This window comes from Leucopleurus acutus (assembly GCF_964270905.1).
Source record: "Leucopleurus acutus genome assembly, chromosome: 12".
NCBI lineage: Eukaryota > Metazoa > Chordata > Mammalia > Artiodactyla > Delphinidae > Leucopleurus > Leucopleurus acutus.
Window position 1 is genome coordinate 75,266,632 of NC_139154.1, and position 16,607 is coordinate 75,283,238.

The following is a 16,607-nucleotide window of genomic DNA, read 5'->3' on the forward strand; positions in this document are numbered from 1 at the left end:
TCTTAGCAACACCTAGTAACTAACCACTAAAATAATACTATCCATCAGATGATATTAACTGCAAATATTTTGCCTTGGAATATGTCACCCTTCCTCTAACTACCAACAAACCTCATTTTTGTATTGGTGTGTCCTTAATAGACTGAAAATATCATATTTGTTTTTATGGCTATACCCATCACGGTGGAATTAAAAAATTTAATTTAAGGTAACATTTGCTGTCAGTGAAATTTAAATCTTGATCCAGGCTAGTTTTTGGTTTATGTGTGTGTGTTTAAAATTTTCTCCCAAGAAGATTTATTTATTAAAGTGATAAGATACTAGAGTTAGCCATTACCCATAGAAGAATAGAAAATATATGTGTTTGAATTTTGACTCCATCCAGCCCTTGCTTATCTCTCCACCCCTCCAGGGTTTTATATTTTGGAGTAAAAAAAATTAAATAACATTTATTCTTTATTATTAAAGTAAAAGCCAACCTGGGTTTTAATAGAACTCTTAGCTTCAAATGGGTCATAATGCTTTGTCATTTCTTTTGTCCTGACATGATTGAACTGGAAGAACACCCATGCTGATGATAAAATGGATTCCCTTGATTTTAATCACAAATAGAACCTTCATAAAATGTTTTAATGAATTCTTGGTTAAGGTCTAGAAAATTACAAGGAATATTTTATTAATCCATATTCTTATCTCAAAATGACTTTCTCTTTAATTATTAACATGGGAATGACGCAGTGATTCAAGGTGACACAACAATGTATGACTGAGTAATGTTTGAAATGTACATGTGACAAAGATCTGAGAATTCTGTAAACAGGGAAGCGTTTCATTCAAAAAAATTTTAAAGATAATCAGCTTTTTCATGGCTTTGAAACATAACATAGTATAATAGATGGAATTATCTGTTATATTCACTGATGTTTGTCATATATAACTACTATTATGTATGTTACATATAAATACTATACTGTATATAAATACTATACTATTATGTTACATATAAATACTGTAACTACTATATTATAACTATTATACTATGTTATAATAAGTATAGTATTTTTCCAGTTAAAATACATATCCTCTATAGATCAGAACAAAGAATATAAAAATCCTACGTAATTCCACCACTCATTGAATTAATATATTTAAGGCAGAGATATCTAACATTATTTTAATGTACAATCCTCCTGTTTTTAAAATTGGAATTACATGGCATATTTTGGAGTGCTACATTTGCTTAGTAATATATCATAAACATATTCTTATATCACTACATATTAATTAAATATAATTTTATCATATAGATATATCAGAATTTATTTAACCAATCCCCTATTTCTGAACATTTACATTATTTGCAATATTTTGTTATTTCAAGTAGTATTGCCTCAAAAATCATTTTATACAAATATGATGATTGTACCTAAATTATTTTTATTATGATAAATTCCTAAAAGTGGAAGTTTTGGGTTAAAGACTCTAAATATTTTTATGGATCTCGACAAATATTGCTTTTCAGAAAGATGTACCATTTTATATTCTTATCAGTAATTTGAAAGTGCTCTTTTCTCTATACCCTGGCTAGCAAAGTGTGTTACAACTTTTTATGCTTGTCAGTTTGAAAGAAAAAAGTATGATAGTATGATATATTATTTTTATTTACTTATAGGCTTAATTCTGGGCTTAGATCAGAATACGGAAGTACAGAAGGAAGTATTGTCAGTCTGTCTCACTGCTCTAAATACTAATCTTAGGTATCTTTTCATTAATCCATTCAACAAATGTTTTCTGAGTACCTCTTCAAAAAAGAAAAAGAATTTAGTACGTAAAACTTTATATTTGACACGTTAGTCATACTTCTCAGTTGAAGGCACGTTATCACTATGGTCCATGCCAGGAAGCTTTCTTGTTTTATTTTATTATTTCCTCTCCTTTCCTCCTGATCCCCACTTCATTTTCTTTCTCTTCTATAAGCAGCCATTCTAGTGTGTTTAACATATATATAGGATATACATTTTTCTTGAAGAATATATAGTGTTTTGTGGTTTCAAGTATATGCATTTTTAACTTACATAAATTGTATTTATAAATATTGTATATTTTACATTTTCCACTACTAGACAGCAAATTAAAAAAAATAAACTCTACCCTCGTTGTTGTGAGCATGTTTAGATTTCTGCTTCTAAGTGCTGCAAAAAATTCTATGGTGTACACCTGTGGTTCAAAGAAGGAGGAAAATGTTTGTGATTAATTCATCATTCTGAGAAGATCAAATGAACATTTATGTGTTATTTCTTGAATAAAGGAGATCATAGTAAGTTATGTGGTTACATATGTATACAGTGGATCTATAAGTTTCTGAGAAGGCTGCAAGATCTTTCAGGAAAGCTTACATTGGTAGCATCCCTTTAGAATATCAACACTCCTGGGGAAAGTAAGACTCTTGTGTCCATCTTGCGCACCCATCCCGTGGGGCATGTGCATCATGACACTGACCTTGGGTGGGGGCATCTGGTGTCACATACTGTGGTGTGCCTATTCCACCCTGCCATGGGGTACTGCAGCCAGGAATACAACACTGCCCGCTGTCTTGTTTCCTCAGCGTCACCCACAATACCTGGCACATAGGAGACACTAAAAACTGTTGAATGGGATGAGTGAAAAGGAATCAATCTACGATGACTCTTAGAGCAATAAGATAAGGAGACAAGGATTCCTACTGCCCAAGCTGTGAAGGATTTCCAAGGAAACAGGTTGTAGTTCACGGTATAGAATCTACCTGTGTCTTGTTCTCCTTTCCTTCTTGAGCACTTAGAGTACTACCACACTTCCTAGCCTCTTTGCAACTGGGTGAAACTGACTAGTTGAAGCCAATGAAATATACATGAAAATGACCTGTGCCGTTCCTATGTCCAGGGAGGTAAGGGGCAGTGTGCCACCTCCGAGCTCTCTCTTCCCTTCTCTGGCAACCTAGGAGGTCACACGTTCCAGACTGTGCAGCTACAAGATGGCAATATTAAACAGCCTCGGCCCTGCAGCTGTGTAGAGAGAGATCCTACCCTTCCTTCTCTGCCAATCCACATTGGGAGGGGTTTGGAAGTGTTGAAGGAGTGGGTTACATTTTAAGCACATTCAAGCAATGTGGCCAGGGAAGCCCTTAGGGAGATGTTTCAGTTGAGATCTGAAAGCTTGAGGGCAGTGAGGGAATGAGAGGCTCTTGGCACAGGGGCTTGAGCTGAGGGAGAAGCATGTGCAAAGGTCCTAACGTGGGACTGACTTCGGTGTGTTAAAGGAAGCAGATAAAGTCAGTGTGGCTGAAGCAGAGTGAACAAGGGGGAAAGTCACAGAGATCAGGCCAGGCAACCGACCGGAGGGAGGGGAGAACAGATGTGCAAGGCCTTCTAGGTCATTTTAAGGACTTTGGCTTTCATGGGGGGGGGGGCATTGGAGAGCTTTGCACATTGGAGTGACATGATCTGACTTATATTAACCTCTGTTGAGAACAGAACAAGGGTGACAAAGGAAGAGGCAGGGTGTGCAATTAGGAGGCTACAGCAATAATCCAGGCAAGGCATGGTGGCAGCTTGGGTTAGGGTGACAACAACAGAAGTTGTGTGAAGCAGTCAGATTCTGAATATAGTTTGAAGGTAGAACAATCGGATTACAGATGATTAGACGAGGGTATGAGAGAGAAAGTCAAGGATGACTCCATGGTTTTGGTCTGTGTAACAGGGAGAATGGAGTGGTCATTTGCTGCAGGGGAAGGCTGGGGAAGGCTGCAGGGAGAGCAGTTTTAGAAGATTATTATGAGTTCGGGTTTGGATGGGTTAGGTTGAGAACCCCACTGGATGTGCAACTATTGATGGAGGGAGAGTACACCAGGCTACGCTGGCAAGGAGATGGACGGGCGAGAACAACAGGGATGATGACACTTCTTCCCTAGGACGTTGAGGTCCAGGTTGTCTGAGTGGAGACTCAATTACAAAGGGCATTTGGAAGCCCAGTCCTTGATTTCTGGAGGGTAGGCTGACCTGGAACTGTTTTCCACTCACTATGATTAAGCAAAGACTTAATCAAGACTAGCTGTAAACACATCTCTACATGGCAGGCAAAAGGCCAGAATTTCACACTCTATGTGTGGAAAATCACCTAAAACCCCCGTCCTCAAAGATCCTGCCTTCTTGGGTCTGAAATTCCTTTCCGGGTTTTCAGATCTCAGGGATGAACACAGAAAGTATATTTTAAGGCAAACCACGTTATGCTTATTCTGCCAGCATAAATAATTGCATTTCCACATCAGAGTCACGTTTGGTTTCTAAACCTGTCACCACAGCAAGAACTATATTCTCCAGTTTTCCCTGGTTGCAATGTTTGTATTTCTTAGCCAGCAACATCTAAACCTTATTTTTTTCTTTTTTACTCACTTGGAACTGCGATTTATTCTGGCCCTTTGCTTTATGAAACATTTATATTCCGTATGTGTGAACCTTATGTGGGGGAATTTTGCACGCCACTCTCCCACCTTTTGAAGACCTGATAGAGGTAGGTTTTGTGTGCTTTCTGATGCCAGCCCTACACCACTGCTCTCCAGGCATCACACTTTCTGCTCCTAATTTTCTCACGTGTGTTGAACTTGACAGCACCCTGTCCGTGGCTGGTAAACAGTGAGTCATTCTGTGTGTCACTGCTCTGCACAAATGTCATTTCTGGGACTCAGTACTCACTGAATGCTTTGCCAGTTGTTATTTGTTTACCTCCCTGTTCATTTACATGATTCCTTATTTTGTGGACTCATTTTGGTTTTTGTCTTCCTCCTGATGTTTTCTTTTTTGATTTCCTCTGTTCTCTGATTCCTCGCTGAGGGGAAACTGAATGTGTCTCACAGACCTGCCAGTCCAGGGGAAAGCTGTGCTTCTCCCACTGAAAGGAAGGGTTCAACATTGCACCCTTGACCTATGTAAGTCATGTAACTCAGATGCACGTCTGCATGCCCCGGGTAAAAAAATTAAAGGAGGCTTCATTTGAATAGCTCCTAAAATGAAGTACCCATTGTTGGGGTATTATATGGAGTTTAAACCGTGATCAGTCCAGAAATTGTGGGATTGAGGGAGCCGCAAAGGTAAGACTTCGAGGTCCCTGGATCTGGATAAGAGGAAGCCATTTCTTAGAGCAGTTCTTAACATGGTGGGCAGGGTCACTGCGTGTGCTTGTATAGATTGTGTTCTACACTACTGTGCCCAGCTGATGGGCAGATGGGGGCTGGAATGTAGCCTGTGGTCCACCATACACCTTACTTAATTTTATGTGTCAACTTGACTGGGCCATAGTGTGCCCAGATATTTGGCCACACATTATTCTACCTGTGTCTGTGAGAGTGTTTCTGGATGAAATTAATATCTGAATAGGTAGACTCAGTAAAGCAGATTTCTCTCCCCAGTGTGGGTGGCCCTCGTCCAATCCACTGAATGCCACAATAGAACACAAAGGTGGAATAAGGGAAAATTTGCTCTCTGCCTGACTTTGAAATTTTTATTGTAGAATTGTAACTTTGTCTCATAGCAACAGGTGATAAGATATGGACACAAATATTCAAAGTTAACGTTCAGATAATCAATTGAGCATTAAACATTCACAATATGCACGATTGTCATTCTTGGATATTACAGTAATTAAACCAACAGCTACTGTTTATTGAATGTTTTACATATATGCAAAGAATTCTACTAAAATTTTTTTTTTTTTTTTTTTTTTTTTTTGCAGTATGTGGGCCTCTCACTGTTGTGGCCTCTCCCGTTGCGGAGCACAGGCTCCGGACGCGCAGGCTCAGCGGCCATGGCTCACGGGCCCAGCCGCTCTGCGGCATGTGGGATCTTCCCGGACCGGGGCACAAATCAGTGTCCCCTGCATCGGCATGCAAACCACTCTTAACCACTGTGCCACCAGGGAAGCCCTCTACTAAAATTTTTAAAACATATGTCCATAGAAGCATTTCATTTCTTAGAAAAATTTGAATATGATAATTAGGAGCATAATTTCCTTAAAGAACAAACAGGAGATCCTGGCTAGAGCAGATTTTATTTTCTTTTATTTTTTTGAGAAAATGACCACATTTATTTGGATTATAATTATATATTTTAATCTAGTTTTCTACTCTCACTGTCCAAAGTCTCTTCTCTTCTAACTGCTATAAAGGCAAGAATCCACACATACACAAATGCTCACACACACACACACACACACACACACACACACACACACTGTTTTATTCAGCAATTTTCTAAAAAGTCCTCAAACTACCCTTACTCAAGGCACTGGGGTATCACACAGATCACCGCAAAAGAGGGTGAATATGAGGTCGTGCTTGCAGTATCTGACACACTGGCCTCAAAATAAGAATTATTGTTGGTGCCCAACCCCAGCAGGGGCTAAATGAGTGGCAATGATATTATGATGCAGTTGAGAGTTCTTTGTGCCCCAGGGAGAAGATGAAAGGCAATGAACCAGAGAACCAATGTTTTGTTTTTGTTTTGTTTTCAGCTGCTACCTAAATTGGTTTCATAATTTCTTGCACTTTTATGTAACCTTCCCTTTGGGCCATTTAATGCAGATTAAAGCAACACAGTCAGCCACACCTCCAACTCTGGAAAGACCCCCTTTTGAGGAATGGCACAGTCTACTTAGGAGCATTAATAACAGATTCCTAAACCATTTTCTAAAGTTTTGTGATCTTCATATTCACACCATCCTAGGAGGCTAAAGTTCTAGGCCAAGACTCTTTAAGAGAAAATGGTAGAAGCAGATCCCAGTCAACCCTTCAGAATCATCTTTACCTGACGTCTCTGCTTATCACAGATCCAATTCCAGTTCCCAAGGCTACACCCTGGGAGGGTCAGGAGGGAGTTTAGTGAACTCTCCTTGGCTCCAGTGAGCTCACATCCTCCTTGATCCAATGAGACATCCAGGAAGGAAAGAGAGGTTAAGCCCTGTTTCCCTGGTCCCACCACCCTTAGATGTCATTGAGGCTTGAATAAGCCCGCAATGGAATTTCCTCTAAGCTAAGGAATTCCAAAATTCTAAGGAATTTCCTCTAGTTCACCAAATGCCATTGGTTTAGGTCAGCCCTTCTCAAACTTTGAAGTTCTTATGAACTGCCTGGTGAGCTTGTCAAAAGGCAGATTCCCATTCAGTACTTGTGGAGTGGGGACAGAAATTCTGAATTCCTAGCGAGGTCTTTGGTGAAGACAATGCTGCTGGTCCGTGGACAACAGTAAAGGCCCAGAGTGAAGTTAATTTCTCAGGTACTTGATTCCTTTCCAGCTTTTTCTTTTGATGTCACCACTGTGTGGCTGTGGCCTCTGCTCCCTGTTGCTGCCATTTCTGGCCTCATTCCCCATCTACTGCTAAGAGAGTATTTAAAATTGGTCTCCTATCACTCAAGCCTGCGTAGAATTCACTTGGCCATCCTTAGGTGGTCTAGCTTCTGGTTCTTTTACAAGCCCCCAAAAGATATATGTCACTTTCAGGTTCCAAGGAACTTGGAATGCATTTTCCAGAAAGTAGAATTCCTCGGCTGCCCTGAATATTCCCCCGGATTCCCACCATGGTGGTGGTCTTTGTCTCTCCATCTTGCTGGGGAGTGTTAACTCACGGTGTATAAGAGGTAACATTAGCCCTGAATCTTATTCATGGCTTCTTGTGGATAGACAAGGGTACATATGCAAATAGGATTCACAAGATACTCTCAGGCATCCCAAAGACCCAGAAATGAGTGTGTGAATTAGGTGGTTGCCATGACTCTCACGGCAAAGACAACAAATAAAAATTGTGTGAGGAGGCAGGCAGGGGCTCCCACATGCTGTTCTAATGATTGATCACGTCAGAGTCAGCCAAGAAGCAGCCTTTGAATACACATTTCCAGGACCTCACCCCAGACCAACTGAATCAGCATTCCGGTGTTGGGGGATTTGTACTGTTATAAAGCACAGAGTGATTAGCGGCTTGCTGTGCTGATGAGCAAGTATTTAACATCTGCAATTTATCCAGTTACTAAAAGAGTTCCTGAGTACGTACCATGGGTCAGGCACAACACAAACACAATTCCTCCCTTCATGCCTTTCCCAGCTGAAAAATGGAGAGTAAACAAGCAAAATAGAAATAATTGCAAATGAAAAGTGTTATAAAGGAAACTAATAAGGCAATGAATCCACGATGAAGGAGTAGGTCCTTTTGATGACCTGATTGGTGATGGTGCCTCTGGGGCAGTGACATTAAGGCGGCGACATGAAGGGGTAGGAATTACCAGCAGCACAGTGGTGCTGAGGCACAGAGCATCGTATGCAAACATCTCCATGGGAAAGCACGTGCCTTAGCAACTTCTGTAGATGCTACCAGACAAACCAAAGAAAACAAGTTACAGCTCCCTTCCTTGCAAACTATTCTGCAATCAGGACTTCTTTACAAGTCCTAATTGGCAAATTAATATGGCAAAGGCATAAGGACTCTCTGTCACCTTCAGAGCCTGTTCTCATTCTTTGCTTGCTGGACTGCTGTTTCCAAAAACCTGGGTCTCACTGAATACACCACTGAAGACCCCTATTCCACTTCTTGAAGGCTGTATCTAAGGTTGGGGGCCCAGAGAGTCACCTGCAGAGTCTTCAAACTCCTCCTGCTTCTTTTGGTGAAAATGATCATTAGAATGACACTCTACATTAACTGTGTGGGTCTGGCCTGAGCCTTGGACTCCTCATCTATAAAATGGGATAAAATGCCTGTCCCATAGTTGATTCAGTAAGATTGTGTGCCTCGTCCATGAGAGTTCTCCAGTACAGTGTGACCACGGCACTTTGGAAGGTGCTGTTCTGAAAGGCAATGAGTATACCTCAACTTTTGCTCTGTCATTTATCGTTTTTAACTATATGGGGGCAATTATAAGCCAACATTCCAGGTTGTACTGATGCTGGCAGGAGACTGTCTGTCTGCCTAAGAGCAGACTTCCTAATCAAACTTGCACACCCTCAGGGCAGCTGATCTGTGTGTTAGGAGAAAGGAATTTTATTGAGCAAAAGTGTGAAGAGGCATTTTCACTTGTGAGACTCTTAACTATGTCTATTTCAGGCAGCTGAGCAAAGGGACTGAAAACTTCCTGATTGTGTGGGTGTGGGTCTGCTCTGGGACAGACAGGGGTGGGCCAGTCTGCTGGAGTTTGCCTTGCAGGTCAGACCCGGTAGGCAGTTCCTGCTTTTATCACTTTCTTCTGTTTTTCTACTCCTGGGGTTACTGCTTCTCAAAGACACGTCAAGGGACTAGGGTGGGCAGGCGGTACAGTGGACCAGTGGGCGTCTGGATGTTTGTGATCTGTCACTTCCCCAGATAGAGATCTCTCCTGGAGGAGGCCTTCCTTTCATGCTGTTCCTGAGTGCACACCACAGTCTGGGCACCCTGAAGACTGTGCTTCAGATGCATCTGAGCAACCTTTGCTGATGCTCCCACAACCAACACTTTACCTGCCAGGTGTGGTGGAGGGTTCATCAGTGAATAGACATGTCCCTGCCTCAAAAAGAAAAAATCAATAGGTATCCAACTAGCTATAAAAGAAGACAGGCTGTGATAATACAGATAAAAAGGAAGTGCTCTGTTATAATTGGTGCTGTATTAGTTTCCTATTGTGGCCTCAAACTTAGTGTCTTTAAACAACAGAAATTTATTCTCTCACAGGAAGCCAGGAATCTGAAATGAGTCTTAGGGACCGAAATCAAAGTATTGGAAGGGCTGTGTTTCCTCCAGAGGCTCTAGGAAGAATCTGCTCCTTGACTCTTCCAGTTTCTATGCTGACTCTGCCAGCATTCCCTTACTTGTGGCCTCATCATTCCAGTCCCAGCTGGTGTGGTTATATAGCCCTCCCCTCTTCTGTGAAATCTGCCTCTGCCGCCCGCCTACAAGGATACATGTAATTGCATGTAGGGCCCCCTGGGATAAGCTAGGACCCTATCTCAAGATTCTTAACGTAATCCTATCTGCAAAGTCCTTTATTTCCATGTAAGGTAACATTCACAGGTTCCAGGGATTAGCACATGGATATCTTTTGGGGTGTCATTATTCAGCCCACCACAGGTACCACTCTTTATTCCACTCCCTCCCCCCAACCAAATGGTCTACAGCCATGCTGTCCAATTTGGAAGCCACTAGTCACATGTGGCTATTGGGCACTTGAAACGTGTCTGAGCTGAGATGTGCTGTAAAGGTAAAATACATGCTAGATTTTGAAAACTTACTACAAAAATGCAAAGCATCTCATTAATAATTGTTTATGTTGGTTACCTGTTGAACTAATATTTTGGATATTTAGGGTAAATGAACTCTATTATTAAAATTAGTGTCACCTGTTTGTTTTCACTTCTAAAAGCAACTATTAGAAAATTTAAAATTGCATTTGTGGCTTGCATTTGTGGTTTGTACTGTATTTCTATTGGACAGTGTTCTACACAGTCTGTGAGCCTGGAGGCGTGGGAGGAGCACAGAACAGCTGTTCCCGCCCCTGAGGCAGAAGACACCAGGGATCTCAACACTGGGGGTCAGGCTGGCTGGACCTCTCTTCCTTTCGCAGTTTCTGCCCTAGTACTTGGTAGAACAAAGTGCAATAAAACCTAGCAAGCTCCTAAATATTCCGTTTGTGGGGCTGGATCAAGGCAAAGCACTTCTGCAGTGGCTTGCAGTGGAAACATGTTTTGGAGGCATCTAGCAGTAACATCCACCACCCCCAGAGGTTCCTCACGGGAGCTGGGATTCCCAGCTACTTCGTGGCTCCACACACGGCCGTGTTCTCTGGCTCTGGACTCAGAATTAGGGAGCAAAGCCAAGATCCGTTGCACTTCCACTGAGTTTTGAAGTGTTGTTTGGGAAAGTGGTTCTTGGTGGAGCAAGATAGGAGGTTTCAATGGCTGCTTGTGTTACTTGACACAACACAGATACAGTGAGATGAGCCACAGCCTTGTTCATGCAGTGCCATAACTCACTCTGGCATCATCAGAGGATAAACCTGTCACCTGAGTGCATTTTGTAGCCATTTGAGACGAGCTCATCAAAGCACCATATTACCCTACGTTTAAACAATTTTGAAAACTTTTCTAAACTGCAGATCACTCCTTTGACTTCTAAGATAGCAAATACCAAATAGTAATTAATATTTTAAAAGGAAGAGGCATTCCAAACCAGGGGGATAAAAAATTCTGAACAAAAGCCTCTAGCAAACTTGTTCCCTCCCTCCTTCTCTCCTTTCCTTATTGAGTGCGGACTCTAGGTAGGAAGCAGGCCTTGTCTTCACGGAATTTAGGGGCTAATAGAGGGAGAAGACGTCAAAGTAAATGGGAGAGAAAACATATAGGGTCTATGATTGAAGACAAGACCTCTCTTTCCCTTTTTTCCTTTCTTTTTTTTGTTTTTTTTAAATTTTTTTGTTTGCGGTACGCGGGCCTCTCACTGTTGTGGCCTCTCCCGTTGCGGAGCACAGGCTCCGGACGCGCAGGCTCAGCGGCCATGGCTCACGGGCCTAGCCGCTCCGCAGCATGTGGGATCTTCCCGGACCGGGGCACGAACCCGTGTCCCCTACAACGGCAGGCAGACTCTCAACCACTGCGCCACCAGGGAAGCCCCCCTTCCTTTCTTTATTGCCGTGTGTGTGTGTGTACACACGTATATGTGCTTATAGATGCATGTATCCGGTAACTTACAAAGATACATACAGAGCAAGGTAAAAAAGAAATGTGGAAATTTGGAGAAGGAAATTTGAAAGTAAAAACATGATGGAAGTCAGAATTAGTCAAAAAAATTATACTCCTGAAGTCTTGTCTAAGTAATTGAATGTGGGCCACAAGTTTGGATCTGACTTCCCAGCACCCAGTGCAAAGAGGAATACACACCAGTTGCATAATTCAGTCTTTGGAAGATTAAAACTAATGAGTTGCCAAGAAACCTCATGGATTAGGGTGCAGTGTCATGACAAGGCGCTGTGGGATATACTCAGCAATGTCCTCAAGAGCATCTCCCATTGCACCGAGGAGTTCTGTAGGGCATGATGGGAGCCTGTAGGGTTTGGAGAAAACAGAAAAGATAGAATATTAAAGTCTGGCTGGAGCTAAACTTTCTGCTAGGATTGAGCTGTGTTAGTCTGAGTCTCTACCTATAATTTTCTGTAGTTTGATATTCTATTTTAAATGCTGAGCTAGGGGTATGCAGTGGAGGTTATGGGAGTGGAGAGGGATACTCACTTCTGCCTCCACTGGAGAAGTGTGGGCTGATGCCAGAGACCTGGAGGAGATGTTGCCCATGGAAGGATACACTGTGAGTTGTCCAGGGGAAAAAGGCGGGGAAGGCATTGAGAGAACAGCACCAGTGGGGTACAGAGGTATAGAAAGTGCCCATAGGGAGCTACGGGCAGCTTGGCACTGGATAAGTATGAAATATGAGGCAACGTAGGGTGGGGGGGAGGGCTGGAGAAGCAGGCAAGGGCAGACTGTGCCCGTCTTCCGTGCTCTGGTAAGGAATGTGGCTTTGCTCTGTGGAGAGATACTGAGATGCCACTGAAGGGATTTAGGCAGGGGAGTTGTATCTGCTATCGATAGCATTCATGCTGCACAATGAATCTCCCCCAAACTCGGTGGCCTAATAACAATCACACATTCTTGCACACAGATCTGAGTCTGTGAGGGGAGGGTGGCCGTGCTTCAGGGTGGCCCTGTGTGAGGCCCAGACTGAAGCCAAAACAGCCACCCAAAGTTAGCTCTTTTCCCCGTGAAGTGTGGAAGTACAAGAGGGTGAGTTCTCACCAGAGAAGGGTTACACCCTCAGGTGCACCCACTCTCCAGTAGCAAAGCAAGTCCTGTGGCCAAGCACAATATCATCAAGAGAGGATAAACTCTGCCCCCCTCAGTGGGAGCTACTGCAAAGTTGCATGGCAGAGATGGTATGAATTATACAGGGAGGTTGTGAAGAATTATGAACAATGATTCAATCTACCTTAGGGGGGACGCAGCTGGACTTGACTTTTTAGGTAGTTCACTTGGGCAGTTCTGTGGAAACCAAATTCGAGACAGGTGATACTGAAGTCAGATGGACCCGTGAGGATGGTCAGGTGAGACCTAGTGAGAATCTGGTTTGGACGATTAGTGAGCTGTGATGGAACAGTTAGCTCAAAACAACAAATGAGGTAAAACCATCAGGACCTAATTACTTAGAGTCATTTATGGCTGGTTTTGAGCTACTTCCATTTACTGTATACAGAGTCCACTCCTAAGGTTTGCATATGAAATTGTTAGTTGCCTATCCAATATTTGTTTTCTTATTTCTTATTAAAACAACTTTGATTTTACTTGTGGCATTGATATGCTTAACTTAAAAAAATTACCTAGCTTCACTTGAAGCTGCGAGGTGGTCAGATGGCAAACCCGGGCTATTAGGATATAAGTGAGATTCACTGGGTCATATTACCAGGAGAACTTGTGCCATTTGCTTCTACCTTCTTCCTGCCTCAAATGTAGATGGATGGCTGGAGCTCCATGTATAAGCAGACGCCCACAGTTCAAACTCTTGTTGTTCAACGGTCAACAGTACTAGAGGATGCTGGGTGCGGGGGACCGTGGGTCAATGTGACGAGGCCATCTGTCTGCTAACTGGTACTTATTGAAGTTAGGCTTCTCCCTCCCAGAGAGATATATCATCCCTGATGATCGATCATCCTTGGATCTAAGGATCATCATCCTTGATGGTCACATTTCAAAGGGATGGCTCCCAGGTCCTTGAGAAAGAATTCCTGGGTGGTAAAACTGGTGAGAAGCTGGGAGATGATCGACAGTTCAAGGGTGCAGAGAAAGAATTTACAATGGAAAGTTTTCTAAAGTAAATGTTCTACGTAAAGGGAGGTCAGGGACCTTTGGTCAGGAAGAAACCTGTCTGAAGTGTAGTCAAGCTGAGGGGAACTTGAAGGCCATCTAGGTCAGAGGGCAACACCACCTTGCAGGCTGTCCAGGAAGTCTGGTCTCAGAAGTCCTCAGGTGATCATTTCTTAACAGGTGGCAGCTTTATCAGGGGACACACACTGACCAGCTGGTAAGCGTCTCTGACTTAGGTTCTCATCCTACTGGATGGAGATGATTGCCTCTGCACTCCGGTTTTCTGAAGCCCCCTGGGGGCAAATCCCTGCAGTTTTCTGACCCTGTCTCCATCCTGGAGAGGAGACGATTCACCTAAGTGACATGCCAGGACCAAATACATCCAATTCTTCAGGCAAAAGAACATGTTTTCAGCTCAGAGATGATTCCATGCGACTTCGTGTGAGAGTAGAACTGGGGAGGGGAAGGGACTCTTGTAGCCCAAAGTTAGTACTCAGGGACACAGAGTACCCCTTCCAGAAATTACCATCATAAACAGCCAAGGCAGTAATACAGGGCAGCCTGCGGCACAGAGGAAAATGAAAATCTCCTTGGCTGGCATTTCAGCTTGTCTAAGGGGCCGTGCTTTGCTCAGAGGGGAGATGACTGTGCTGACCTTAAAATCCAGGCTTCGGGAAGCAAGAGATGAAGGTTTTTGTTTTTCCCTTAATTAAGGCTTTGGTGTTTTTCAAACAAAAATAGAAAAGATTCAGAACCTCCCCTTAAGCTTCGTTACAAAGTCGGTTGATTTTTAGAAAAGATAAAGGCCTTGGGTGAGGGTAGGGGTGGATGGTCCCTAAAGAGTATTGCCCGGAAGCCTCTTTTTCCCCTTCTTAGAGTATAGGGGTTTTCTTAAACGGTCCTTCCCCAAAGCCCTCCCCCCTTGCTTTTGCCATCGACCTCTTCTTCCATTCTCCAAAGTACAGTCAGACGGTTACCCTTCAGGTCCTGCTACGCATCTTTCCTGAACCCCAATTTCTCAAAATACCTCGCAGCTGTTTCCCCTGCCCGGTGATGAGCCTGGCGTGCAGGGGGCGGAGGGAGCTGCTTCTGCCACACGGTGGCGCGCGCGCGCCTCCCAAAGACCGAGTGTCACAGCTTCTTATACTTCTCCCCCCCCCCCCCCACCCCGACCCGCGCCCGGGCGCTGAAGAAGCCGCGCCCACGGCCTTGCCCGGCGGGACAGCGCACAGCGCGCTTCGGGATCCCAGCGGGCGGGCGAGCGGCTGCCGCAGCTTGCAGCCCGCGCGGGAGGTGTGGCCGGCTGCGGGCTGCCCCGGCTTCAGGCTCCTCCTCTTGCCGGTCCAGCCCTTAAACGCACCCCCCCCGCCCCCACCGCTCGGCGCTGCAAATCCTAGGCTTCCCCCAGCAGCCTGGGAGCGGCAGCGGGCGCAGCAAAGGCGGCAGGAGGAGCGCAGCCGGCCGGCCGCGCCAGTCCCTCGGGCAGCGGCGGCGGCGGCGCTGGATTAGCTCCCGAGGTGCCGCGGAGCCCGGCGCTCCCCGGCGGGGCTAGGAGAGGAGAGAAGCGGGGGCTGCAGCTGGGCAAGGGGGAGGAAAGTGAGCGTGTGTGAGTGCGTGTGTGCCAGAGTGTGGGGGGCGACAGGCTCGAATTAGGGCGGCAGAGAGGGCAGGGGAACCGGGGTGCGGTCCCCTAGGGTCTCCCGCGGCGGCGCCAGCTTCACGGCGCCCCTCACCATGGACTTGCGCGGAGTTGGAATGTGCCTTGGCCGCAGCGCGCGGGTGGCTGCCCGGCCCTGGGGGTGCGCGGGCGCGCGCACAGGGATGGCGAGGTAGGATGGCGGTCCAGCGCGACCCCTGCCGCCCCAACCCAGTGGCCCCCGGGCGGTGCAGCTGACTCGTTGGAGCGCACTGGGGTGTGGGCGGAGGCGGCCTAGCCGTGCCCGCGCCTTCGGGAGTTGCTTTGCCTCTTCCACCCACTCGCACCTGCCGTCTCGCGGGTACCATGTCGAAGGCGGCCGGAGGCTCATCGGCGGCGGCTGCGGCGGCGGAAAGTTGTCCCCCAACCTCTGCCAGCCCGTCTGCGGCCACTGCCGTGGAGGACCTGTCCAAAGTGTCGGACGAGGAGCTGCTGCAGTGGAGCAAGGAGGAGCTGATCCGCTGCCTGCGGCGCGCGGAGGCGGAGAAGGTGAGCGCGATGCTGGACCACAGCAACCTCATCCGCGAGGTCAACCGTCGCCTGCAGCTGCACCTCGGCGAGATCCGCGGGCTCAAGGTGAGCGCCGGGCTCGGCGGGGCGGGGAGCCGGGCGCCCTGGGGAGGTGGGACCAGGCAAACTTCCCCCCTTCCGTCAACAGGTGATCCCCCCCCCCCCATTCTCCCTGTCAGCATCCCCTGCTCCCCTTCCCCAGCCCTTTGGAAACTTTTCCAAACTTTGTAGACGTTTGGTTCCCTCCTCTTCCCCCTATGGGGCGCACTAGCGTCGAGCTCGTGGTCCTCCGTGGCCGGAGCGGGCGCCAAGGATGCTGAAAGGCAGGGAGGGGAGCGATGGGTACGCGGAAGCTTTAATTTTCCAGGAAGCCGGAAAAATCAGTGCTTTGGCGAGCCGGGTTACGGCCAGGCAGGGGAAAAAACGAGCGAAGGAGCGAGTCCAGATCATCTTTGCCCTTGGGGATCCGTGATACGATATGGCCGCTCTGGCACCACGACTTCTTCGTGGGGCAG

At 45.6% G+C, this 16,607-nt stretch overlaps 1 protein-coding gene across 3 annotated transcripts in view; it reads left to right on the plus strand.

The window, feature by feature from the left end:
* Positions 1 to 15,679: 15,679 nt before the first annotated feature.
* CCDC85A (coiled-coil domain containing 85A) overlaps positions 15,680 to 16,607 on the plus strand; it is a 204,791-nt gene continuing 203,863 nt past the window's right edge. For all 3 annotated transcript variants that reach the window (XM_082852368.1, XM_082852366.1, XM_082852367.1), the window contains exon 1: positions 15,680 to 16,158. In XM_082852368.1, the coding sequence (XP_082708494.1) occupies positions 15,889 to 16,158 (270 nt within the window). In that variant the 5' untranslated portion in view covers positions 15,680 to 15,888. The remainder of the gene's footprint in view (positions 16,159 to 16,607) is intronic.